We start from the raw sequence: 27435 nt of genomic DNA, 5'->3' as shown, positions 1-27435 counted from the left end.
AATAGAAGGATGAAACTTCCTGCAATTTATGAAAGAGCATATCTGGCAGTGATTTGATTAGAGAGAATGAAAACCTTTCTGTAATAAGTTTCTTGGTGTCCTCCCAGGTGGTCTTGAGGAGATTGATCTCCCTTAGCACCTCTCCTGCTAGCTCTGTATCTCTCTGGGACAGCTGCTGTCCTTTATCCCTGAGCCACTGCTCCTCATGCTGATGTGACTGCAGTTCATCATCCAACTGGTTAAAGAAGCGCAGCCTACATGCCAATACATGCAGAGTTTCAGTTTAAAAACAAATCTTGATGACATGGTGTAACACAATTTAGTTTTGGTAACTCATCATTATATGTAACTTATTTGTATAATTAAAAGTGTTCATTGTTAAAAGATATAAAAATATATATATATATACCTTTGTTGTAATGTGAGCAGATTGGGCTCTTTAAGACTTTGCTGGTCAGCCTTCTCTTCAATGTCTTCCACACTCTTGAGCAGCTGCTCTTTGCGCTGTCTGAAGGAGGTCCACAGAGCTCCCAGAGCCTCTGCTTCACTCTGCTTGGACCCAAGCAGGGTCTTCACTCCATCCAACTCTGTGCTCAGAGTGTCAGCCAGTGACCTGCACAAAGTACGAGTCTCTTTTGCATCAACCAGGTGGAGGTGGGCTTTGCAGAGGCTGCTGTCCAGACTAATCGCTAGCGACTCCAGACGGCTGATATCAGGAATGATTCCTTCTAGATCTCGCTGCAGTTCATCCACACGGCTCTTGTCCCAGCTACCTGCACTCTCCACAGTGTGTCTGAGGCCTCGTAGGACACCTGCAGCCACGTTGTGTGTCTGCAGGAAAGCCTCCAGCTTCTCTACACTCTCACCCCGCTGCATAACCAGTTGCTGGGCCTGCATGTAGGGCTGCAAGCTGTTTTCCAGACGGCTCTGTAGATAATGCTGCTCCACAGGCTCACAGGAGGCACACAGGGATTCTGTCTGCTGTTGGAGATTCTCTCTTTTGCTGTTCTCACCCTGAAGCACCTCTGCCTTCTCCTGCCATAAACAAAATAAAACAATGGTACAGTGTTAAAGCTTTTCTAAGACTGATGGCAATGATATACTGATGAAAGTGACGATGGGACGCACCTTTACTTCTACGGCAATCAACTGTAAATCTGTAATATTCACTTGGGAGAATGAGTGAAGAGATGAGAGAAAAGACTCTCCCCATTTGAAGAACTGTTGCAGCTCTTTTTCATGCTCCTCCACCCGTGACATATGGTCCTGAAGTACCTGGATCCTAAAAACACCAGACAGCATTAGCTATCATAACATCAGCCACCACATCTTTAGTACATGTCTTAACATATGTCTGACCTATGATCTATGGCTGTATTTTGAGATTTCCATCTTTTCTTCAGCTGCTCATGATCCTCTTTAAGTGTTTTCACTTGTTCATCTGATGCAGTGGAGTAAAGGGCTGGAGCTTGGGTCAGTACTCCCTCATATAGTGATTCCAAAGACTGTAGCTCAGAATGAAGGTGCTAGAAAAGGATATTTTATTAATCACCAATGTTTCAAATTTCTAAACAAAAGTTAAGAGTGATTTTTTACTTACTTTCAGCTCCATTAGCTCTCCATCAAGCTTTGTTTTGTCAACAGTGAGATACTGGGTTACAGAAGAAGACACAGACTCACAACTTTCAATGCATGATTGCAAAGAAGAGTAGTCTTTTTCTAACCTGAAGAGGAACATAAAAACAAAACACTGAGATCCGATAGTTTTGTAGTTAGTTATATAGGAAATCTCTTTTTCAATGGATCAACAGATTTGAACATAAATGTTACTAAAAAAGTGATATACTTTTGCCAGAGGGACAAGAGGCTTTCCATATGGCTTTGTTTGTCTTTGGCCTGCTTAAGGCTCTGCTCATAGCTATGCTGTAGAGCTGCTACTGATCTTTCAGCTTTCTCTCGCTCACTTAGCCTGCGGGCCCCAGCACACAACGACAGCAAGGTGGCCTTCACCTTCTCCAGGGACTGAAACATATCCTAAAAGGAGAAAAATATTCATCACAAAACAAAGTAGAAATATATAAATTGTTACACACATTTATTTCTCTTAAAAAAGATAAATGCTGACACATTAAATGTTGTAAATAGTTCAATATGGGAATCACAGTTGTGTTTATGTGCTCGTGGATAATACCATGTGGTCCTGTAGAGCTTTATAGATGTCAGATGAGGATGCACAGGATGTGAGAGGTGTGTCTAGTTTCTTCTGAATGGCATCAATCTCTGACTGCACCTTGAAATTAATTGAAGTCAGAGACTAAGCATAATATTTGTTTTTATTTTTGATATAGAGGTTTTCAAATTCTCATGTTCTAAATTTAATACAAATCTACCTGTTGAAGGTTTGTATTAAACTTTTGCTGGTGACTGGAGCTCTCTTCCAACTGTCCATTCAGATTCTCCATGTTCTCCTTAAGTTCTTCCCAGTACCTTCCTATCTGTGTCAGACGAGCTTTGATTCTTGCAGATTCTCCTGATGATACAAACTGGGATAGAGCCTGAGCTCTGTCTTCCAGCTGGGACAAAATTTCTGCTCGTTCCTGTAGCTCTGCTGTTACAGCCTGGCCACCAAAGGAAAGAAGAACAAAATATTAAGATACAACAATTTAAAGTGTAAGGAGTACTATACACTGGAACCCTAAGCGTACCTTAGCAGTACTGATCTGATGCTCAAGTGGTTCATTAGAGCTTTTTAGTGAGTCAAGCTCTTTTTCCTTCTCAGAGATCCATGAGGAGAAAGCATCAAACTCGCTCCCAAATGAGTCCCACTTCATTTTTACGTCCTCAAGAGTTTCCACACTAAGACCAGACAATATACAAAACATTTAAACCCCAAACATTACAGATCAGAAGGCCCAATCAGTTAATGGTTTTTTTTTTCACATAGACACATTTTCTGCTCATAGTAATGCTAATGCTAATGAAGGCATTCACAATCTGTTGAAATTCACACTGTTTAGTTCAGAAAAAAATATCTGTTAAAAACACACAGTACAACTTTCTATTGCAAACTCCTTCAATTACAATCTTCTGATCTTCCTAGTCCAGTAGCTAAATCCAACAGCACAGCAAGTACTATTTTGTAGGAGCTCACAAAACAATTTGTCTCAAAACCTGCAATGTTCATATACCAATAATAATAATAATTAGAAGAAAAAGCAGAAATGAAAAACAAAACAAAACTCTATATTCACATAACACTAATGTAAATGTCTCATTAAAGTAATTCATATCTAAAGAAAAGTATTACTCTTTCTTAAGGCCAGCCACAGTTTTGTCCAGTTGGTCACTGAGGGAGTGAGCTTGGGTATAGAGCAAGGAAGCATTTTTAGGACCAAGTTGGATCTCTGCAGCCCTCTTCAGTAGCATGTTCACCAACTCTGCTTCAGACTCACTCTGTTTCAACAGCTCCTAAAATAGTCAATATGACATATTTATGATTATTAAAGGTTACTTTATACAAATACAAATATACAAATATAGAAAGACAAGAATTTATTTTCCAAAAAACAAAGTGAAAATTCACCTTAGCTTGCTTCAGCTCTGTTGTTAAACTCTCTGGGCTACTGAAAGTCATCTCTCTCTCTGTGACTGAGCGTGCTCTGCTCACAAACTCCGCCACTGCTGCTTGTTGACTGCCGAACTCCTGCCAAGAAGCCAGTGTTGCCTGGAGGCACAACGAGGAAGATCAGTTATGGAAAGTTTCTCTTGAAATTCTCAAAAACATAAAGAACACCCTTGCCCATTGTTGACAAAAAGGATCATTGAGATGGCACAGGGCATGAAACCTTCCAGAGGAGATATTATGCCTTAACCAACCTCTAGACTCTGCTCCTGTGCCTCCATGCTTTGGTCCATCTGGTTCAAGGTGGTATCTAATTTGTGTAGGTCATCCTGAAGGCTGTCCCCCAGGCCCTCCTGAACTTGGAGTTGCTGGCCTCGGCTAATCTGCTGCTGCATGTCCCTCCTTTTCAGTCGCAGACGTTTCAGCTGTTGCTGTAAGGTAGAAAAGACAAACATTAGTTAGACAAACAACTGACCTGGGATTTTGGGGCCAAAAGTATTCAATCTAAACCAATAACTCAACCTATAAGATATGAAATTGTGGTACCTGGTGAATGAGCAGCAGTTGCTGAGCTTCTTTTGCAGACTCGGAGTTAAGGATCTTTGTTACCTCTGCCTGGAGCTCCTGCTCACCTTGGGTTAGTTCATCCAAAGTGTTCCTCACTTGCTCCTGGAACTGCACACAATCTCCAACTGCCAATGCAACCTTCTCAGACTGCCCACACACACACACACACACACAGTTACTGAACCAACAGGACCAAAATTTGAAATTTACCAAATATATACATATTAATGGTTCATATGCAGATCAGGGAAATTGATTTATTAAGAATGATTTATTAATAAATATAGCAGCTTACTTGACTCAATGGATATTACCTCAGAAATGGAACTGAGAAGGCTCTTGAAGTCAGTGGACAGTTTGGCGAGGGCAGCTGCCTGTCTTTGGGCATCATTCACAGTGCTGATTTCTATTAGTACGGCCAGACGAGATTTCAGCCAGCTCACATTACCTTCCTGTAGCTCTGCATCATTTCTTAGATTCTGTCAGTGAATGGAAAGAAATTACATAGCTGCTTTGGTGTAATACATTGTAAACCCATGTTCTCACATCTTGCTTTTTCAGTCTTACTTCTATCGTGGATTTCACCTCGCTGAGTTTACTGGGGTCACTAGCACGGTTTCGCAAAAGCCTGAGCTGGCTTTCCTTCGAAGATAGCCAGGCAGTCAAATCAGAAAATCTGTAACAGAAGACAAATGGAAATATTTAAAACCATCACCACTGACTGTTCGATGTTCAAAGAACATAAATTCTAGGCACATTTGTAATCCACATTAGCACTCAGTCATTGTGACTAACAGCAGATCTTACAGGCCCGATATGGCACTAAACTGGCGATGCATCAGCATGGGGCTTGACAGCAGATAGTGATACAATATAGAAAAGAACAGCAAATCTTCACCTGGTGTTAAACTCTTTCCATTTGTCAGGGTGCTGCATGAGTTTCTGATGAGTGCTCTCGATCTCATCTTTAACTTCAGCGAATGCAGTTTTAGCTTTCTCCAGAGTTTGGCGTGCCTGCTCACTGTCTGTCAGCTTCAAACAGAGTTCCTCCATATGTTGCAATCGCTTTTCACATAGCATCTGAGGGCCCTTGTCCCTGAAAAAAGCCTGTACACAGAAACCTGGCATCAGATCCACCTCTACACATAAAGTAACCCAGTTTATTTTGGAGCAAGGTATCCATAATGGTATTTATTTAGGTTAATAAATCAAACAATAAATATTATTGAATCAATTTAAATATTAATATTATTTTTATGCCAGAGAGGCTCTCACTCTGTGCTCTTTCACTAGCCTCTCACTGCCCATGCCTGGCAGGCTGCGATTCTCTCGGGCCAGTTCGGCTTCACACTCCTGCAGAGAAGCCATCAGACGATTGCGTTCCACCTCCACTTTCAGATGCAGGAGGTGATACGGGATCTCTGTCTGTACATCCTGAGGAGAGAAACAAGGATATTTAGACACAGCTTTCTAGAATGTTTTAATTCTATGTTACTGACCTTTACTAATATGCCTAGTGACAAAGAAAATATAAACATTTATTTACACAGGACTAAGTTATTAAGTTTAACACGTTCATTGTTTAGGGGCAAGGTGGGGTATGTGTATAATTGCATGTCACCTGACCTTCCACTGTTTGTGCAGTTTTCTGACTGTTTCCTGTAAGTTCTGCTGTTCTTGCTCAGGCAGAATATCAGTAAGCTCATCACAGGCCTTCAGAAATGAATTGAGAACTCGCTCATCGAGATGTGCAAAGAACTCCTACAGAAAAGTAAACAAAAATGACATAAGTATTTAATCCCCAGAGTATTTCTATTTGTGGCTGAATGAGGTGCTAATTTTGCCCTTGGCCTACTTTAAGCCCCCAATACCAGATTTCTAGAGGTTTTCCTCTTACTGTGTGCTTTTTGAGCAGATCCTCTGGGTTTCCTCTCTCGGTCATACAACCTCTAGCTATTTTAAGAACCTTCTCCAGCTCCAGTCGAGATTCTTCAAACCGCTTCATCAAGCTGCTGTTGGCTTCGACGTGCTTCTTCCACTCAGTGGTCTCTTCGACCATAGCCTTTAGAAATATCAATACACTATATAAGATTTTGCCTTGAAATACATTACACATGTAAAGTCACAAATATTAGAAAATTAGATATTTAATTTTTCATTTTTAATTTGTAATAATCTGTCAGTTTTAAACTATGAATTATTTGTTTCTTTAATAAAATATATCCACCCTGAACATCTTGCATTTTAATATTCATAATTAAATACACAATCTTACATGGTGTCCAAGACTTCAAATTCTGAGCTGACTTATGGGTTTAAATGTCTTTAATCAACATGTTGGCCTATTTTAATTTGAGTAATGATCTCCTACATTAACCACAAGGCTATATGCTGCTGTTAGTGGTACCAGTGGAATTTAACCCTTGCTTTATCTCTACCAAAAGGGACCAGTGCATCAGCTTTCTGGACAGACTAAAGGATGAAAATCCTGAATAAAGGACTAAACTCTACAGTATTAAGTATGTTACTTATAACAGACAGAAGTTGTAGCTAATACCCTTTTCCTCTATAACAGCTCTTGTGTTTGTCATCTCATACATAAGTAGCCAAGCTGAGGCGAACACACCTCTCCCAAATACTTTAAGGAAAATGAAGCAATACTCACCTGTGAGGAGGCCTGAAGCTCTACTACTCTCTTTTGCAGCAGAGATGTGTCTAGGTGCCTCAAGGTTTTACTGCCTTCTAGGGCTTTCATTATGATCTGATGGTTTTTATCTATCACTGTAAGACACTTTTTACAGCTTTGCTGGTATGTCACAAGTTCCTTTAGCAAGACAAAAAAAGAAAGAGCAACAGTTACAAATCAGACTTCAAATCAGACCTCACTTTCGTTCTTGAGGAAACAAAGTGACATACATATATGTATGTCACTTTGCAGTGTATTCTGTCAGTGACCCCATGACCTTAATCACCTGACACTTCTGCTGATAGTCTCCTGGGGTCTCAGAGTCACGTGCACTGGTGATGCGACTGGCCTTCTCCAAAGACTGATAGAACCCAGTGATGTGCTTCTCCATTTCTTCTAAAGGAGGCAGCAAGGCCTGTGAGTCTCTTTGCAAAGGCACAACCTTCTCTCTTATCTAAAATCCAGAAGAACAATGTTAGTGAAAAAGTGCCAATGTCAAACCTGTTTGATGTAATAGAGCAGATTAGAAATACATGACATTGATATCTGTCTCAGCTGACTGGATCACAAGTGGACCGTGCAAATTGTGCACAAAAAAACCCTGCACTGATTTAATTACTTAATTTGAAAATGGCATCCAATAGCTAAATTTAAACACTCTGCACTTTTGGCTAGAATCTTGTGTCTGGTTTCAAAATGGCATTTGCTTTCACAGGAGTGTTTACTGGAGCTGCATCAAGACACAGGAAAATAGCAGCTTTCAGTCTCGCTCTCGGCTTATTAGGTCACCCAAGATGGATGTTTGGTCTGAATAGGGCATGAGACAAGCACCTTGCTAAGTTCCTCTTTAATGGTTTCCATGACACCCAGCATGTCTGTGATCTCTTCTTGTGAAGTGTCTTTGGTCAGTTGCTGGGCATTGCGCGTGGCTGTTTTATACACTGCCTCCATCGAGGGCACTTTATGTTTGATATCCTGTGAAAATAAACATTTCAAATGTAAATGTTTGTGTGGGGAAAAATGTAAAAATTAATAACTATTAATACCTCAGTGGATGTCATTGTTACCTCTATGTCTTGAAGAAATGTTCTTATGTTCAAAAAGGACACTTGGACAGGAGTATTCATCCGCTCATTGGATGTGTCTACAAAAATCTTTAAAGCTAAGACACCATCCTCATAGTCTTTCTTTAGCTTGTCCACTTCATCTGCTCTTGCATACTGCATGTGGAGACAAATGTGATATTTAAGCTCATTTGCAGGATATGGAATCCAACTAGTACTGTAGGTCATGTATTGAGTGATGAAATTTAAATAATGAACCAACAGAATAAATGGCACATACATGTTTGACTTTGACAAACAATTCCCTCCATCTGCCATTGAGGAGGAGCAGCTGCTGTTTCAGGTCTCTAGACACAGTTTCATCACAAGTCTCAATCAGGAAGTTCCCTGCATCGTTCATGTCCATGTGCTGCTGTATCCAGTGTGGAAGGTTTCGGAAGAATTCCTAGGATACAACACACCAAACTCAAACTTAGTAAATCATCAACCTGACAATTGTGGCAACTGAATCATAGGTTATATCTTATTCTCTACTTGTCTTGTTTAGAAAAGTTTCCTTTTCTACGTACACGCTTATCATTTTCTGAGTGGTTGAGCATAGACTCAGCGTCCTCCAGCCAGGCCTGCAGACTGGCCACTTTGCTGCTGTATTTCTCCCAGTTGGAGATAACCTCCTCCAGCATACTGCGTACACTGCGCACCTCCACCGACAAGTTTCTCCACTGTGCCATCGTCTCACTTAGGAACTTATTCATCCCCTCACACTCCTCAGCTGAAATCACATAGCATCGTATAAGTGCATTTTCACACTAAATTTGAAAAGAAATATTCTGCCAATAAGTAGGAAAAAAATAAAGAGACATGAAAAACAGTAGTGAAAAAAGTACTACTGCGAGCATTGTTTAAAATATTTAGATTATAAGTCATGCAAAATATGCAGTAAAACATAATCTTCATCTTTAGCAAATGTTTCCTGATCATGGTTACAATAAAACAGCATAACACCTTAATTACCAAATTATTAGAGCTATGTTATAGTGAGTTGGCAGTAGTTGTTAGCATGTGAACATGTCAGATATAGTGTGAAACTACATGAGAAGAAGTGGGTTAAAAGATTAAATATTAGTGCACAGTCAATAATAGAAGAGTGCACACTGATTATAGTGTCTACAGATCTAGTAGCAGCTGCCTACATTTCTCTAGACATACCTCTCCTGGAGATTCTACAGCCTAGAATATGAGATGGACAATTAGGCCCTGATACATACAGCCTATATGGGTAGGGACCTCTGTCAGGTCAGATATATGAACACCAACGAACAAAATTTTACTACAATTATAAACACATAACACATTTGTTTGAAATCAAGACATTATAGTAAATAAAAAATAATAGACAAAATAATTTTGCAACACAAGGAGAAATTTAAATAATTGCTTAACCTTACCTGAGCTATCCGATTTTATGTAGATGTCTGCAGCTTGTTTAAGGGTCTGAAATGCTGTCTCATACTGCTCAAAGAACTTGTGACCCTCAATAAATGCCTGTATAGAAGAAAGTTTTAATGATGATCCATGTTTCTGCAGTCTGAATCAGCCTATTTCAGACAATACAGAACTGTGGACTTACAATATAGTTCTGTAAAAGCAGCTCCACAGAGTCTCGTCGGCCATATTTGATGATCCAAGACTTAAGCTTAGACTCAGCCAGGATAAGGAATGCCATAAGACGATACTTCATTTCCCAGAATTCCAGTTTAATTAGGTGAACATGGGATGAGGTGGACACGTAATTGAATCTGTGGAGAGTAGAATTTTAATAAATTAATGTTACTAAATTATGCTTTGTCTCTCTTCTAGCCTGAAGAGACACAGATCTGACCTTTCTGCCAAGTCTTGAAGCTGTTCCAGTGGCACAGGTACACCGTTTACTGCTCTGTCCCTGTGAATCTGCTGAAATGTCTGTCTGTGACCTTCCAGATTTATTAGCACCTCCTGGAAGAGCAAAAATCCCAGCATAAGTAGTCAGTTATTACTAGGATCCTGTGAGACCCAAATGGAACATTATTCTTGGTCCTACATTTCCAGATGCTTAGAAATTAATAATGAAAGACAGCATATAAATAGTGTAACTACTACTTAATAATTACTAGTACTTCTATTATAGTTTTTTTTTTTTTTTCAAGGTTCATCTAGATAAACCAGAAGTGAAAGTCAGAAGCAAATTCAGCTTCCATTTTTCACACTCCAGCCTCCTTTCACATTTAAGTGAACTGGCTATTTCACCAGCCAAAATTCACTCAGATTCAACCAGTCTAAGCCAGTAACCTAAATTATACACGTAATAAACCGGTCTCTTTCATATGTTTAAAGTAAACCACTAAAAAGTGTTTAAAATACAATGTGTTTATATATGAGGAATAGGTTCATTATAAAATATTATCAAAGTATTGAGGTACAAAAACAATATACACTACTCACAAAAAGTTAAGGATATTCGGCTTTCGAGTGAAATTTCAGGATGCACCTAAAATGCACTATAACCTTTACAGGTGAACTTAATTTGACCTTTTCTACACTTTTGAATGCACATGTCCAACTGTTCAGTGTTTCAGTACTTTTTGCATAACTTGCTGTTCTCTAACACGGTGCTTAACGTCAAAATTCACAACTGGTGTTTGATCCATGAATCGACCAATAAATTTTCTGGTTCAATTAGAATTGGTATTTAAACAGTCCTCTTCATCATGCTGTTCACATTTTGACATCATGAGACCGAGACCACACCTAACAATTGATGAATAGTACCTCACCATTGCGAGGCTTCAAACAGGATGTTCTCAAAAGGAAGTGGCCACTGAGCTTAGAGTATCACAGAGTGTCATCAGCAGGTTGCGACAGAGATACAGAGAGACTGGAAGAGTCACAGAAAGGCATAGAAGTGGACATCCTTTGGCCACATCCCACGTTGATGACAGCTACATTGTGAACAGTGCCCTGCGGAACCAGATGATGAATGACACTCAACTCCAGGCACATTTAAGGGAGGTGAGAATCACCCAAGTGTCACGTCAGACCATTCGAAACCGTTTACATCAGCGTGGTCCGTGTGCTAGACAACCTGCAAGGGTACCTGACCACACCATCAGGCACAGGCGTCGGGCCAGGGAGCATTTACGCTGGACGAGGGACCAGTGGGCCTCAGTGCTGTTCTCTGATGAAACTCGATTCACGTTGAGCAGAAATTATGGCCACCAACGATGTTGGAGACGTCAAGGAGAGTGCTATGCATCAGCCACTGTTGTGGTGGTGTTACAGTCTGGGCAGGTGTGTCTACTCAATACAGAACTGCCCTACATCTTGTGAATGGCACAGTGACAAGCCAATACTACCTGAATAACATCATTAATCCAGTCATTGTGCCCCTGCATGAACAACACAGGCCTAAATTCATCTTCATGGATGACAATGCTCCAGCTCATCGAGGGCGCATCATTAGTGAACAGCTGCTGGAGACTGGGGTACCTCAAATGGAGTGGTCTGCACTTTCTCCAGACCTGAATCCCATAGAAAACCTATGGGATCAGCTGAGTCGCCGTGTAGAGGCTCGTAACCCTGCACCCCAGAACCTCAATGACCAGAGGCCCGCCCTTCAAGAAGAGTGGAATGCCATGCCTCAGCAGACAATAAGTCGACTCGTAAACAGCATGAGACGTCGCTGTCAAGCTGTACTTGATGGTCAAGGGCACATGACAAATTATTGAGACATTTTTTGTTGTGGTATACCCACCACTGTTGTTGGCTTTTGTTTCAATAAATTGTTTGAGATGAGGAAATCACCTGCAGTATGCTTCTACTTAAATGCCCTACTTTCATGATATAATATCACTGTAGCGTGAACTTTTTACATTTTCCATAAATTTCACCCAACATCCAAATATCCTTAACTTTTTGTGAGTAGTGTAACTGCATCAGGATCCTAAGCACAGATCCAACCTGTATGTTTTTTAAGCATATAGCTCAGATTATAAAAAACGGTGTCGCAGAATTATTCAGTCATTTACTCAATACTAAATCAACTGCTTAATCCTTGGCAGGGTCACACTGGATCTGGGGCCTGTAGTGGGTGTATGGCAGGAATGCACCCTGACCCACAGTCCATTGCAAAGCACCATGCACACAGAAGCAATTTAGCAGAGCCAATCCAACTACTTGCATGTTGTTGGGTGGAAACAAGAGAAGACAGAAGAAACCCACCCAGACATGGAGAAACCAAGCATGGGAACTACATAAATACAGCTCAGATACACCAGCTTCCAGCTACACCACTGTGCCTCCCAAAACAGAAAACTGGAGATCAAATAATTGATATTTCCAGCATAGTATACCTTATGCTGCTCTAGCTTCTTGTGGATGATGTTGGCTGTCTCTTCATGGGCCTGCTGAATGGGAATGTCTTCCCTGAGAGCAAACTCTGCACGATGCAGCCAGGCTCCAATCACTCCCAGGGGACCTGGCAGAGACTTATCCAGATGAATATGCCAGTCCAAAAGCTACAAAACAAAACACAGACAGGATTAAAACATTACACTTTTAATACAATAAAGTGTTTAAAAAGCCTTATTTCAGTTAACAAGTGTCTATTCCACATGATTGTTTTGTTGGCTTGTAGACAGAGTGAATTCACTGGAGCACTGTGTTCCTCTATTCAAAACTCTCTCTGTGTTTTTGCTCCTTCACCATTAACAAATTGTGAGTGAATCTTATAACAATCAATGACTGCTCACTCATGCAGAAATGAGTAACAAGGGAAGTTCGGAAAGTGGTTGTTTGTCTTTAAACAGATGGACTGTGATAATATGATGTGAGACACGTACCCGGACAGACACATGCTCCCACGCCTGTTTCACCACCGCCTGGTCCACAGACAGTTTACCGTCCTTATGCACAGGTTGCATCAGAGACTCTATCTGCTTTTTCCTCATCTCATACTGCACACGGAAGTTTTTAAAGGCCTGGAAAACAAAAGGAATAGGTGTTCTCTAGTCTTCAGCATTTAAGAAAGCAGTAACCCTGTGTGAGCAATCAGCCTGCAGTATCAGATGAGGTACCTGATATTTTTCAGTGAGGTTGCCTTCTCCTCCTTGTGCACGGAGTATGTCTTTCTCCAGCTGATCCAGCCAGGCCTTCCATTCCCGTAGAATCTTTCTTTCCTCTCTCTGAACACACAGATACATCTTTACTCATCATCCATTCCTCTTCATCAGTCCCTCTGTATCTAAGTAGCTATGTATGTTCAAACACAAGAAAAACCCACTACACCCACAGAAGAGGTGAAAACTTTCAAAAGTAATATCCTTAGAAAAATACCAAAAAAGGAAAGCCTAAGCAATTTGCCACTTCAATAGACATGTTTCACACAGTTACTAATCACCAAGAACAGACACATACCTCAAGCATTAGCTCAATGTCTTGAGGATCATACTGTCCAGGAAAGCAAGGCACACAGAGAGATGCAAACACAACACCATCAAGATGTTAGCGGAAAGACAAAGGAAAAGGGAACTAAACACAGAGAAGAAAGAATGGAGGGAGAGTCCACCGCAGATACTAAATCAGGACGCATGCAGACATAAAGTGAGCTCAGCACTTACCTGCAGCATGGGGATAGAGAGGGCAAAAGTTGGAATGGAACGAAGAAGCAGCTACAAATGCACAAGACAGACGACAAAGTGAGCATATGAAGCATGGAGGGTGGGTTTAAGGCTAGAATCTTTCCTCTGAGGGGTTGGACTGCATAGTATACAAGCGCCACAGGGACACGATTAAGTAACAGCAAGCAGTTACATAAATTTAGAAGAACACAAGCGTGCAAGTGACATTTGGTGCAAGGCTCTTAAGCAAACCTCCTCTTGCTGTCCATCTGTCTCAGACTGGTGGGGGTCTGGATAGTGCTTAAGGAATTGAGCCACGTATGTCATTATGGACTTCTCATCAGGCTTATCTACATCCACATCTGCAGAAAACACAAATGTTAATAAACACAACTAGACTATGCTTGAAATAAAGACTGACGGATAAATACAATCAATAAGTGCTGCAGAATGAAAATGCAGTGCAGCAGGCAAAAGAAAGATCCTCAGACCCTCAGGAATGACATTATATTTAGCCTGCTAACAAATCCAGTAATTATGTCAGGCCAGCCTCTTCATCCTCCATGAGCAGCATAAGTTGTACATGCTAATAATTAGGCCTGCATCCTATGTAAGTAAAATATGTAAATTACTGCAGCCTACCTAAAAAATCTGTCATGTCTTCTTGTATATCAATATTCAAGGGAATAATGTAAGGGAATATGTAAGGATAAGATAAAAAGCACCTTCAGGATCTAGGAGGCGTGGAATGCCCAGCTCATTCTCTGCCAGAGAAAATGCATCCTCTAGGTTCTCACGGTTGCTTCTTCTCTTTACCAGCTCTATGTCCACCAGGTCTGGGCGAATAGCATATATGACAGAGTGGAAGGCCACACCACTACGCCAGCTAGGACCAAAGTCTTTCACCTCGATTCCCAAGCGGCTTTTAAAATAAAAAATATAAAATGATTGAACCGGACATGTCTTTATACACAATGTAAAGTCATTTACTTTGTAACTGTGAAGCCAAAGTTATCGTAATGAAGCAGGGTATACTTAGTTGCTGTGCATTGCACCCATCGGAGCATGGCTCTCTTAGCATTGCCCTGGAACTTGGTCATGACTTTTCTCTTCATGGGTGGGCTTGCAGTCTCAGAATTAGCCATGCTATCCACAGACGACGCACTGTTAGACAGGGCCTGGAGGGCTGGGAGATTACTTGTCAGCTCTTCAATCTGCAAAAAGCATCGGTAATGGTGTGTGGATGAACAAACTGACCTCTTACAGTATAAAGATGATATATTATGACAAGAAATTTGTCAAAGATTATACCTGAAAGTACAGGATAATGGTCCAGACTAACCCCAAGACTATGGATGGTCTTCCATCAGCAATGTCAGTGGCATTTATATTTACCAGCTTGATCTGTAAAAATACAAATTTACAGGGTTCAACCTAACATTTTTCTAACGCACATAGTCATATAACATAAGAGACCATAAATCTTTGCTCTATCAGTGTCATCACCGGCAATCAGTGGGAACAAAACCATGCCAAGCAAAAAAAAAGCTTCAGGCAAAAATGATTTGCTTCAGGTTCAACAAGAAATAAATTAATAGTACCAATACAGAAAGTACTCAATTGCTTATAAAATTGGTATTCTTTAACATACTGTAGCAAACTATCTATCCATCTATTTTCTATACCCACTGTATTCCTAATTAGGGTCACAGGGATCTGCTGGAGCCTATCCCAGCACACACTGGGCAAAAGGTAGGGGTACTCCCTGGACACGTCGCCTGTCCATCACAGGGCCACATATAGACTCACTCCTATGGGCAATTTAGAATTACCAAACAACCTAATGTACATGTTTTTGGACTGTGGGAGGAAACCCGGAGTAAACCCACACAGGCAGGGGGAGAACATGCAAACTCCACACAGAAAGGCTGTGAGGCAACAGTGCTAACCACTAAGCCATGATGCTGCCCTGTAGCAAACTAAAAAGACTCAAATGCAGTGTAGATACACTGTGTTGGAGAGAACTAAAATTTCTCGGAATAAACAGCTAGGCATGAGCAAACAGCCATAAACAATAACATAAGCTGCAGCTCCAAAACCTACTAACCGGAGATCCTCTGTACACAGACTGAGAGGAGGCATGACAGGAGAAAGAGTGTAGTAACACATTGGACACTCTAGACACAGACTAAGGGACAGTCTTATCTGTGTGCTCCATATCTATTTTTATTATTCTTTTAAGCTGCAGCATAATAAGAGCATAGTTATATGGGTGGGGCAGGTATAGATTTAATAATATCCCTTTTTTGTTAATGCAGGTTGCCAGGCATAGCCATTAAGAGGTTAGATGTTAGATAAAGGAGAATTTATTATTGGGCAGAAAGACTGCTTTACCTTCCTGCCCTCCAGGAACTTCAGAGCACTGCCGATGTTGGACACCCAGTGGATTCTCTTCAACTGCCGACCCTGTTCACATGGCTGTAAATGAAGGGACAGTAGAATGAAATATGATTAAAAACTCCATTCTACTCATTTGCGCTCAAGATTTCCTCCAAATATGTTCCACAAAACACTCTAAAACATAATATGTAAGTGTAATGTACAGATCTGCTAAGACAAAGTGAAAAATATAGCATAGTAGCACTTACTAATCTCTGCCCAGACAGCACCTCCAACAGAGCCAGCAGTTTCACCCCATCCTTGATGTCCTCAAAAAGGTCATTGATTTCTAAAGGAGGTTTACGCTGCAGAAAATAGCACAAAAAAAGGATTACAGATCAATAAGATGTGTTGAAGCCTGGGAAAACCCATCAAATATACAGTTCTAAAAACTACAGGCTTTTCCTAAACTGAATTATGTTTCTATTTCATGTATCAGAGACAGAATTGTAATGATATAAATCTGCCAAACAGCCAAAAAGCAAACTGATCAAAGTGTTACATTCACAATGTGAGGAAATTACACTCAGCTAGCAAGGTTTTAGACTTCAGTATGCACCGCTTCTGTTAAACTGGCTCCTTACCTGGCATGATTTCTAAATAAAAAAAGCTAAATAAAAGCATGTTGTTTTGGAAAATTGTTTGACAGAATTCAGTCACAGTGACTTTCATCAATTTTTCTCAAACTGCCACAGAGATAATCGAACTGTTAAAGTGTCATATTTTACTAGCATGGCTTTCCAAAGCTCTGCTACATCTTTGCACCCACATTACAAACAGGAACATGTAAAGTCTTCACTTTCTCAACACTAATTACAAAAGCCATGCTGTTCATGCTGTGGTAAGATGAGCTGGCCAAATGTGTGCAAAACCAAGACCGGAGGCTACCACGAGGCACAGCTCCAACTTTCCCAACATAGTACATCCACAACAGATCAAGATTATACAAACAACAAAGTGTTATGATGGACTCTTTTTGCAGTCTGACATGAATTTAAAAATAATATACTAGCATAATATTTCTTGTGCGGGTTATTAATTATTTATACCTTATTCTGCATTCTTTTGAATTGATTAGATGTAATATGACATGACATGCTCTTACACCGACTTTTCTTTAATAGAATATAAAAGCAGGGTTAACATGAAGGGCACAAAATGCTAAAGGAAATGGAAACAATGAGAAACTGTAAATGCTGAGTCAGAGCTCAGTGTGCACTTTTCATGATGAAGCCAAAAACATGTAGAGGACAATTCTCTTTTAATTCACAGCATATACAGAAAAACAATCAAATAGCTACAGGCTATTTTAAATTGCTCAAGTGGACAGGGACAAAACAAATGGCAAACAAGTGGGTACACATAGTCTGGAAGCAGTGCTCATAGCTGAAAATGCAGCAATAGAGGACAAATCTCAGTGTATTCCTCATCTTGATCATTATTCATGCAGAAAGCAGTACATGTCCAGCATCAAAACACATAACTGCAGTGCCTTCTAAAGCTGCCTGTCACGAGCACTCTTCCATACTTTTTAATGCCATGCTCTAAACTGCTGTAGCAAATCCTGTGAAACAAAAGGCCCTCTGAATCTAATTTGGGTCTGGACTTGAATACTTAAATCCAACACGCCTGCTAGCTTATTCTCTCCTGTGGCAGGGAAGTCCCTTGTCACCAAAGCAACTAATCATACACAATCACTCTAAGAGAGATGCAACTAATCTGAATGTCTTTGGTAATACTAGTTATTCAGCATAAAAGTCTGAAATGCTGTAAAATCTTTATATTATCTTTTCATGTGTCATACAAAAGCACTATACAAAATGCCAAAGGCCTTGGGAGCAGCCCTTCTCCTGCTGAGAATTGTTCCAAGCCTTCTTGTGCACCATCTGCACACATACAATTCCAAACCCTATCCAGCACACACACATACACACACACACATTCCATTAGACAGTGGGAACACTGAGCGCTAATAAGACGAACACTTTTCATTCCTTTTCAAAATTATGCTTTTTGAGACATATATTAAAGTGTGCTTGATGTAAGATGTGCTGTATCAGGTGCTGTTTCTTAGTCTGGACAGTTACAAAGTGTCTATCACTGTATCACTGCAGATTTCTCAGTTTTATTCAGTACTGGTTTCACCCATTAACTGTCCTGCCTAAAAATAGCACTTGAAGCAGGATTTGCTGTATCAAGTGCTATTTTATAGGCTGGCCGGTTGATGTGGGTGGAACGAATGCTGAAAAAAAAAAAGAGAACTCTACAGTGATCACATGATTAAAGTGGTATCATTTCCAGATCCTGATCAGGAGAATCAGTCTTCACCAAATATTAAAGAACTATTAGATGTTTAGAAGAACTTTCAATACATTATATTAGTCTAAAATGCAAAATTTTATGACTCTTGCTTTTATAATCCATTTTAATGGGAGCTAGTGGGGGGTAGTCTTTTCAATCCTCCATTTTTTTTATTTAAAGTTATACACATATACACTACTGAAAGACAGAACAGAACAGAATAAAAAACCTGTGACAAAAACTCTGTGCAAGAAAAATCTGGGAAAATCTGAGGCATGCTTCATCATTTTTCGCCATCCAGAAATTAAAGTATATGGATGTAACATATGAACACAGGTCAACACGACAAAACATGAGCCGTTTGTGTTACTGAAAGCATCTGCAATATTTGAGCTTGTGGCTGAGATTGCTTGTCTGCTGTTATACTGACTTTCAAAACCAACTGCACTCTAGGGAAACAGACGCAAAGTCAGACAACAAGCATAAACCCAGACCACAACTCTGGCCAAAATGGTGGGATGCCAATACAATGCACTATTCATGCAGTGCACGTGAAACATAAATAGCCACTAGAAGTTCTTTCACTATAACTACAGCCTGGCATTCAACTAGTGGCCAACAAATCTGATCTATTGTCTAGTGGGCTGCATATGACCTTTAATGCCCTTTAATCGTTAGTGCTGCTGTTATCGATTACACACTTGCTTGCCTTCTATCAAGACCGCAGGACATAAAACTAAGCATGTGAGCTATTCAGTATTCATGGATGAAGGTGCTGCCACTGCTCAGCTGGTCAATAAAAGAGCTGGATGCTTTTATCCACAGATAATAACACAACGGAATGGATTAATCTATGCTAACGTCACTCATGTTAAAACCTGGTGAGGGCTGTTACTCGAAAACCTACGGGAAAACTTATTCGAAAACAATCTTACCTTGGCCAGATGTGAATTAATCCACTTTGTGAACGTTCTTTTCTGGACCGACTCCTGCTCATCTGGAAAAGAAGAAAAAAGAAAAGGTAAATACATAACCCGTGTCTATTTTTGCCAGATTGTCATGGAGACATTAAAGGCTTATCATCTCCAGCAAGCTCGGACACTTTTAGATATTTTTGCAGTACACACTGAGAACCAAAGCAAAGATTGCAGTGCTACAATGCATTACTTGCACAGAAGTAAATATCAAACCTTCACTATGCACTAATGCAGCAGAAATGACAACATGAACAAGCACATTAATAATCCTACCCCAGGTAGGAACTACCCCAGCACATGGAAATAATAATAGATTATTATAACTACAGCAACTTTGCTAACTTACTAACTTTGTAAGCTGAAATGATCACTGATGGCATTGCTTAACATACATAAAGCTGTTATAGATGAACAACATGACACTGCACACAAGACGACTAAAATATTCATGTGGTTTGGATTTTTTAATTTACAATACAAGGATATGTTAGGCAGTTCAGGTCACCTACGAATCATTCACACTTAGGCAAACAGGGCTCATACAGCTCACATGAAATGCATTCACAAGAGACAACAACCTCTTCTTGCATGCAGTCAGCTGACAGGAAGCCATTTCAATGTAGCATTATGATTTCCCATAACAAATATTAATGCCAGTGCAGCTCTGAGACACTGTGGTCATCTTTAAATCAAACATGCGCACTTGTATGTGGCTAACGTTAGTGCACACGTGCAGCGGACACCTGTGCTAACTCGGCACATGAGCAGCAGAGGAGAGCCGTGACACTGATCAGTAATTACCTCTCTCTGGAGGAGGATCTCAGCTGACCAGCAATGTCTAGTGAGGCCCACTGCTGTGTCACTGCAAATCTCGTTCATGCATCTGCTTCACCTACATACAGCACAGCACACACTACATATAAATCTGTGCTGTTGGTCTCACTCACATTCGTCTCTGGAGACGACCACTTACCGCGCAGATACTGAAAGAATCCAGTAACCAGGTTCAGAGATGTGGTCTTTTTCATAGATACATCCTTAAACTGAGCCATTGTGCTGTGCTGCAGACCCGCTGCCTTTCTCAGTGTCGCTCACTGAGTGTGTGTCTCTGAAGATGTCATCCAGATAGGAAATTTGAGCAGGAAGAAAAAGATCAGCTATCCTTTTTTCCTTTAGGAAGCAAAACAGAGCCGGCTGAACTGCTGTCCTAGGGGAAAGACTGACCCTCCCTCTTTCTCCTCTCTCTTTCCTGTTCTGTCCCCCTCCCACTCACATCCCTCGGCTGGGGAGAGGCCCTTAATCGAGGGCTGCTTTTATTAGGCGTGCAGCTTCGTGTTGTCAGTGGTGCAAAGGAGCCATGCTACTGTGGATGTGCCTAACCCACCCCCGCTGATCAGCTCAGCCTCCAGCACCATCCCCAGCACCTCATCAACTATGCCAGTGCTCGTCCAATCACCGTGCAGGGAGCTATGAGATCATGGGGTGGCCGGTACTCTGCTTTATGCAGGGGGCGGGGCTAGCTTCAGTGCTATACAGCTTACCAGCTGATGTGCCACCAAAATAAAGCAATCCAGGATTGTGATGTAAGAAATACTTTACAAACAGAGACTCACTTTTCCTTTGAAGGACGTTAAAATGAAAAATAAAAAAGGTACATATACACACAAGAGTACATCAACCTGCACATTCTATTGTTAATCTTTACCAAGGAAAAAACTATTTATAAGGCTTAATATTGCACAAACAGTGAATAATGGAAGTTTTGTTGACCTAAGCAGACCAAAAGTGAGCTAATAGTATCATGGAAGTTCATTCAAAGTCTAGGTACTGAATCATTTATATGGAAAACATTGCTATGTATCTGCCACCTGCTATCTTACTGTTACCGCAACCAGCCTGTTACTCTGAGCAGTTGTTGGTCCTGCTTCTATCCTGACTATGCTATTTAAAAACTTCAAGAGATGCAGTTTTACTGATTTACCCATAATTTAATCTCAGGTTGTGCCTCCAAAATGTTAGTAGTACTTTCACGATCTGCGTCAGAGCTACAAATCCACTTAACCACTTAATCCACTTGCATAGTTTTAGTAATTATAAATCAGTCTGCCTTTGTACTTTTACTACAGGCAGAAACACAACAATTCCAGGTCAGAAGAGCTAATGTCATTTTTCACTTAGCCCATCATAATAAATGACTACAAACTAGTTACATTAATGTTCATTTACGTTATGTTACGTCTTTATTTGTCACATATACATTACTGCACTGTGAAATTCATTTCTTCACATATCCTATCCTTGGACGGTTTGGGTAAGGGTGCAGGGTCAGCCATGATATAGCACCCCTGGAGCAGGGTGGGTTGGGGGCCTTGCACAAGGGCCCAATGGCGGCAGCTTGGCGAGTTGAACCCTGATCTTCCGGGCAACGACCCAGAAGCTTTAACCACTTGAACTACCACTGCCCCATATATACCTGTATATGTAATGTTTCTTAATTGTGGCAAAAGCATACATATCTGGCCCTGAAATTGGATCAAGCTGATTTGCACTAACATGTATTACCCATGGCTATGATCTTTCTTTATAGTAAATACTTCAAAACTAATCTGAAGTATGCTGTGAGAAAGTTGTGAGTTTGGCTTTAATCACACACCCACTGACAGGCAAAGCAACAGTAAGTGTTCTTGAGTTACAGAAGATGAGTCTTATGACCAGGCTCTAAATGACGTTATGTTCTCCAAATCATCAGGTCCATTTGGCACTCAACATAAATTAGAGACTGACAACACCCTTGGCAGTGGGTCAGATTTAGATGTAGGTTCCTGAGTGAGGATGCTCACTTTAAGGATTACGGGACCTAGAAGTTTTAATTGTCCATTAGGGACCACTGTAAAAGCCAAATCTTTATTGATGCCTTTAGCCATAACACATTCCTTCATTCATACATTATAATGTCATATCATAACCACCAACAGATTCATAGATATCATATTTTCTATTAGAGCATTTTAATATTTTATATTAGAACATGGTGTTTTTTTCTGTAGGCAAGGTATTTTATAGGCATTCTCGTTATTATAATGCATCCGAAATCCAATTTTCCAGTGGCTGTCTCACAGGGAGTCAAAGCCATGGCCTCTGATCTCTGAGAAGAGTCTCTGTCAGCTGGTCCTGACATTTACAGGAAGCTGCTCTGACTAGAACAGGAACAGTTTTCTCTCTCTGCACTACAGACCTCAAAAAATAACTTCCATAAGCAAAATTAATAGAGAAGTATAAGAAATTATATAAGGCATGAATTGATCTTCTGAATTCTAAACCAGCAACATGGTGCAGAAGATAAAAGTGTGGTAGCGGTATATGCATGGCACGCTACTTAACCACACTCGCTTAACTGGAGCATGTCACTTACCACTAAGGAGGAAACCACACTACAGCTTTCCTGCAGAAACTAGCAGCTGCTGCACTAACCAAGGCCCATCCCTCACTTCAATAATACACCTCCTTATTTGTTAACTTCCTACCATGGCAACCGAATCAAACTTTATCTGAGACTAGGCGATTAATTTTCCTCTTCTAGAGAATACGCATCATCCAAAATGTTAAATACGGTACGTACGTACATGGTGTGATGACAGCTTGTCTTTCACACTTTGAGACCACAGAGTCTCTTGTAATGAGTCTGAAACTGTACCTATGAAAATGCTCAAAGATGAAAACAAATATAGTCCATAAGCTGACCTTTTTAAGTTTTTATATAACAGCTGGACTTAAACCATCAGATAGCTGCAAATGCGTATTACTGTACTTCCTTCCTGGGCAGTATGAATACTAAATGTATACCAGGACTCTTTATTCACAGCTGTAGTTTTGTTGTTAGCATCCACACACATGGGTGTTTCCATAGATACCTAAGCTACATGTTAACACACTGCATAACACAAGCTATCATGCATCTGTCCTTCAGATTACGTCAAGCTTAGTCAACTGATAAACTAACACACTAGGACTTTGAAAAGATTACAAATATCAATAAATATCTCTGTACGAAGCATGAATTCCAGAGAGGAAGTAGGTTTCTTTAGAGTAATGTTAGAGTATTGCTTTACTTGTGGTTATGTAAAACAATATAGTTATAGCCTACAATGAGACTTTTTTATTAGTAATATTTTGCATTACCCCAGCCCTAAATCCTAGGCAGGGCTAAAATAATTTACAGTAATGTCACAACCTGTCTTTCTTTAGCTCTGATGGAATTCTACAACACAGCATCATAATTAAACTTTCATCCTAGAAAAAAATACAGTTAAACATGCATTGACTTAGTCATGAGATCATTCTGCTCCCAGAGGTCTGTCTGTCTCCTACAGAACTGGAATGAACATCCCTGGAGATGTCCATAAACTAACATATCCTTGGTATTACTTATTAATACGTGGATTATGGGCATGATTATGGGCAGATGAAATGCAAGCTTCTAAGCTGGAAAACAATAACTAAACCAAAAGCTATAAATACAAACTCTTAGATTCAAGAAGCCCCCCAGTACAGTGATGTAACACCATGGGGACCAATGAAGGGAGCTTAAAAAATATTGATTTGAGACTCTGTTCAAGGACAGGAGTAGTATCAAGTTCTATCTGTCTCTATACACACTGTTCATTCATCACAAAGCCTGGCTGGGAATACATCACTGAAATGAACAGAAATTCTGCTTGGTTTTTGTATGTACTGTATAAGATTCTTGTTTCCGAACTAAAAGATGAGGTATGGTCTGAGCCTGAGCCTGAGCCAGGCATAAGCTCTGAAGGTAAGTGGTGAGTGGAAAATACGCATAGATAAACATCAGCAGTACTCGGATGATCAACATCACTCTGAAGTCCCTGAAGAGTAGTAACTGCTTTGTTTTTCCCCCCTCTTGGTACTAGTTTGGAAAACCCATTTGGAAGGACTACTCCTCACTGCAGTCAGAATACACAATACCCTTCCCATCTCTCCCTACACCTCTGAATGCAATGAATACAATGCATCTGAACTAATCGTTTGTTTTAACACTTGCACAGAGTCATTCTGTTAACTCAGATTTTTGCCACAGAGGATGTAAATGTCACTCTTGAAAGGAAGACTTCGCAATACCCGCTGATCAAAGTTTGGCTCTCCTTGGTAACCGAAGTGACACATGTAAAATCTATGCCACTTCCGCACAGCAGAACTTCTCAAAAAATAGAACAGGAGTGAAAGAAACGTTGCAATAAGTAGAAGGGAACATTGAAACCACTGAAACTCCAGAGAAAATGGAAGTCATGTCTAATGAAGGATCACCACGTCTTTTATGAGATGCATTCTTTAAGCCGTAATTTTATTTTCTAAAAGAAAGTTATCTAGAAACAAAACACTGCTTTGTCACTTAATGAACATGGCTTCTTGTGCCCCACATCCGGCTTTATTGAATTATCCACTGATCTGGGAGCAGCGATACATGATTCTGCCCAGAAAAAAGGCACAAAAATAAATCCACCACCACTCCCAACCACCTGCCTATATATTTTATGGCCTGACTGAGGTGTGTAGTGATGTTCCTCTTGTGGAAAAACCTGGCCTGCCATACAGCACTGCAGCAATGCCAGCCAGCACCAGTCAGTCTAGACATCGTACTGATTTTGGCTCACTATGGACCAGCATTTTGGTTGGATTTCTGTGAGTTTCGATTAAATCCACCAAGTCCAAAACACCATCCTCGTCACTTATGTCACTGGACAGTAAATTACCTTAATAAAGAATTATTTCAGATTAACAATTTACTAAACCTCTGGTGATATATAAACAGATTGATGAATCTGATACATATGTATGTGTGTGACTATCCTTGTCTGCAAACTCTAAACTAGGGATCAGTCACAAGGAATAGCGAGAGGATGCTTGCAACAGATAAAGATAAACAGAGAGGCATGACTTACCTTGCAGCCTTTGCATCAGGTTCCGAATGTCCGTAGTGGACCGTCCGCTGAAAGGGCTGAGCGAAGCCATGGCACTCTTCTGCTGTAGTGGCTTACCACAACCTGCCAAGCACTCAGCAGAACAACTACTGCACTACTTTCTCAGGAGGACATCCCCGCTGAACCTTTCCGCAGCTCTCTCTCTACCTCTCTCTCATCTACCGTCCAGGAACTTGATTTGCTGCTGCAGAGCATCCAATGAGAAGGCAGGTTTCTTTTCCGGCCCTAGTGAGCATGCCAGCCTCAGGGTCCAATCACAAGCCTTCTTCCTGTCACTGTCTACAGATGAAGGAAAGAAAAATGTCATTTGCACAGGACTTTCAAAACACAATGAGTGTACTTGAAATAGTTGTATATATTACAATTATAAGCTATTGACAGAGTGGATAAATAAATATAATATAGAAAATATGCAGGGAAGACTCTGGATTTTTACTGCTTGCATCTTCCTTCCTCTTTACAGATCTACTCTCTCTCTCTCTCTCTCTCTCTCTCTCACACGCACGCACGCACACACACACACACACACACCACACACATGCAAATGTGCAGAATTGTCACAACTTCTCAGAATTAGTTTATAAGCAAATCATTACAGAGAAAATTTCATGCAATATAACACAAAGTATATTGTTTAATCTGCTAGCTCTTAAGTTCTTACCACCTCTCAATGACAACTTAGAATATTTCCCCGGGGGAAAATAGTCATTAAAATAGTCACCTTTGTCAGAAATGTCGACATTAGTTGTGGTTTAATGTTTCCACAGATAGAACGTAGGTAGTAGTAATTGCTCAGAGGTTGCGTCTCTCTCGGTCCTTCAATAGCACGCAAGGCAATCCTGTGATACTCCGGTTGCTCATGGTAACAGTGTAACAACGTTACAAATCATCCACCTTCACGCGACTTGTTGCCACCTAGCGGTACAATCCAGCACTACGCCTGAAACCATTACGTAAATACGCAATTGACCCCATTCTCCCACCCCCTGTGTCGCAAGAGGTCTTACAAGATGACTCCATTCTCTTTCTGGACATGTGATGAACTTTCAGACCAATTATTGTTCACTAAAGTGTGTGGAAATAAAAGAAAGAGAGAGGATTTTGTTGCAAAGCCAAATTCTTGCTACAAAACACTGGAGATGAATAAGATTGAAATCAGATTTCAGTTTTAATTTCCTGATACTTACACTATATTGCCAAAAGTTTTGGGACACCCCTCCATATCATTGAATTCCGGTGTTGTTTTCAGTGGTTGGGCTTGGGCCTCTTAGTTCTAGTGAAAGGAACTCTTAATGCTTCAGCATACCAAGACATTTTGGACAATTTCATGCTCTTTGTGGGAACAGTTTGGGGATGACCCCTTTCTGTTCCAGCATGACTGCACACCAGTGCACAAAGCAAGGTCCATAAAGACATGGATGAATTAGTTTGGTGTGGAGAGCGGAGACTGCGAGCCAGACCTTCTCGTCTGACCTCACAAATGCGCTTCTAGAGGAAAGGTCAAACATTCCCAAAATCACACTCCTAAACCTTGTGGAAAGCCTTCTCAGAAGAGTTGAAACTGTTATAGCTGCAAAGGGCGGGCCAACTTCATATTGAATTTACATGCATGTAAAGGCAGACGTCCCAGTTTTGACCTGACTTGCAGTCTCTGCTCTAACTCATCCAAAAGGTGTTCTATCAGGTTGAGGTCAGGACTCTGTGCAGGCCGGTCAAGTTCCTCTACACCAAACTCACTCATTCATGTCTTTATGGACCTTGCTTTGTGCACTGGTGTGCGGTCAAGTTGGAAAGTTTGGATCATGAAATTGTCCAAAATGTCTCGGTATGCTGAAGCATTCTGTCATTTGGAGAAATTCATCCAGTCTAACTGGGAGGAACCAAAACACACTACCAACACAACAAAGGTCTTGGAAGAATTGAAAGGTTTTAGACTAGCCAAGTCGGTCACCAGACTTTAACCCTCAATTGAGCAACATTTCACATCCTGAAGACGAGACTGAAGGGAGAACCCTCTTCCCCCAAAACAAACAACAACAGAAAGAAAAAGCATCGCAAAGGAAGAATTCAACTGTTTGGTAATGTACACATTGTCAACTTTATAAACACACTGGTGATAGACCATGGCT

At 40.6% G+C, this 27435-nt stretch overlaps 1 protein-coding gene across 9 annotated transcripts in view; it reads right to left on the bottom strand.

The window, feature by feature from the left end:
* syne1b (spectrin repeat containing, nuclear envelope 1b) overlaps nucleotides 1-26131 on the bottom strand; it is a 66459-nt gene extending 40328 nt beyond the window's left edge. For 4 of the 9 annotated variants that reach the window (XM_058398410.1, XM_058398414.1, XM_058398415.1 and 1 more), the window contains exons 1-41: nucleotides 20284-20673; nucleotides 19269-19330; nucleotides 16242-16337; nucleotides 15988-16071; nucleotides 14905-14997; nucleotides 14629-14807; nucleotides 14319-14515; nucleotides 13846-13955; nucleotides 13391-13423; nucleotides 13051-13158; nucleotides 12817-12954; nucleotides 12328-12492; nucleotides 9822-9934; nucleotides 9570-9738; nucleotides 9388-9484; nucleotides 9149-9169; nucleotides 8509-8711; nucleotides 8220-8384; nucleotides 7943-8095; nucleotides 7707-7850; nucleotides 7162-7329; nucleotides 6855-7013; nucleotides 6087-6251; nucleotides 5816-5950; nucleotides 5465-5623; nucleotides 5088-5296; nucleotides 4757-4865; nucleotides 4504-4668; nucleotides 4169-4336; nucleotides 3877-4053; nucleotides 3584-3724; nucleotides 3308-3468; nucleotides 2706-2856; nucleotides 2391-2618; nucleotides 2192-2290; nucleotides 1847-2034; nucleotides 1601-1724; nucleotides 1360-1526; nucleotides 1129-1282; nucleotides 410-1035; nucleotides 75-254 (exon numbers count right to left, since the gene is read on the bottom strand). In XM_058398410.1, the coding sequence (XP_058254393.1) occupies nucleotides 75-254; nucleotides 410-1035; nucleotides 1129-1282; nucleotides 1360-1526; nucleotides 1601-1724; nucleotides 1847-2034; nucleotides 2192-2290; nucleotides 2391-2618; nucleotides 2706-2856; nucleotides 3308-3468; nucleotides 3584-3724; nucleotides 3877-4053; nucleotides 4169-4336; nucleotides 4504-4668; nucleotides 4757-4865; nucleotides 5088-5296; nucleotides 5465-5623; nucleotides 5816-5950; nucleotides 6087-6251; nucleotides 6855-7013; nucleotides 7162-7329; nucleotides 7707-7850; nucleotides 7943-8095; nucleotides 8220-8384; nucleotides 8509-8711; nucleotides 9149-9169; nucleotides 9388-9484; nucleotides 9570-9738; nucleotides 9822-9934; nucleotides 12328-12492; nucleotides 12817-12954; nucleotides 13051-13158; nucleotides 13391-13423; nucleotides 13846-13955; nucleotides 14319-14515; nucleotides 14629-14807; nucleotides 14905-14997; nucleotides 15988-16071; nucleotides 16242-16337; nucleotides 19269-19330; nucleotides 20284-20362 (6242 nt within the window). In that variant the 5' untranslated portion in view covers nucleotides 20363-20673. Of the gene's footprint in view, nucleotides 1-74; nucleotides 255-409; nucleotides 1036-1128; nucleotides 1283-1359; nucleotides 1527-1600; nucleotides 1725-1846; nucleotides 2035-2191; nucleotides 2291-2390; nucleotides 2619-2705; nucleotides 2857-3307; nucleotides 3469-3583; nucleotides 3725-3876; nucleotides 4054-4168; nucleotides 4337-4503; nucleotides 4669-4756; nucleotides 4866-5087; nucleotides 5297-5464; nucleotides 5624-5815; nucleotides 5951-6086; nucleotides 6252-6854; nucleotides 7014-7161; nucleotides 7330-7706; nucleotides 7851-7942; nucleotides 8096-8219; nucleotides 8385-8508; nucleotides 8712-9148; nucleotides 9170-9387; nucleotides 9485-9569; nucleotides 9739-9821; nucleotides 9935-12327; nucleotides 12493-12816; nucleotides 12955-13050; nucleotides 13159-13390; nucleotides 13424-13845; nucleotides 13956-14318; nucleotides 14516-14628; nucleotides 14808-14904; nucleotides 14998-15987; nucleotides 16072-16241; nucleotides 16338-19268; nucleotides 19331-20283; nucleotides 20674-25267; nucleotides 25586-26027 lie in introns of those variants that run through there. The other 5 variants (XM_058398419.1, XM_058398418.1, XM_058398411.1 and 2 more) reach the window with 4 other exon arrangements.
* Nucleotides 26132-27435: the final 1304 nt, after the last annotated feature.

The sequence above is a fragment of the Hemibagrus wyckioides genome, linkage group LG09 (assembly GCF_019097595.1).
Source record: "Hemibagrus wyckioides isolate EC202008001 linkage group LG09, SWU_Hwy_1.0, whole genome shotgun sequence".
Lineage (NCBI taxonomy): Eukaryota > Metazoa > Chordata > Actinopteri > Siluriformes > Bagridae > Hemibagrus > Hemibagrus wyckioides.
This window is presented reverse-complemented; position numbering and strand designations above follow the sequence as displayed.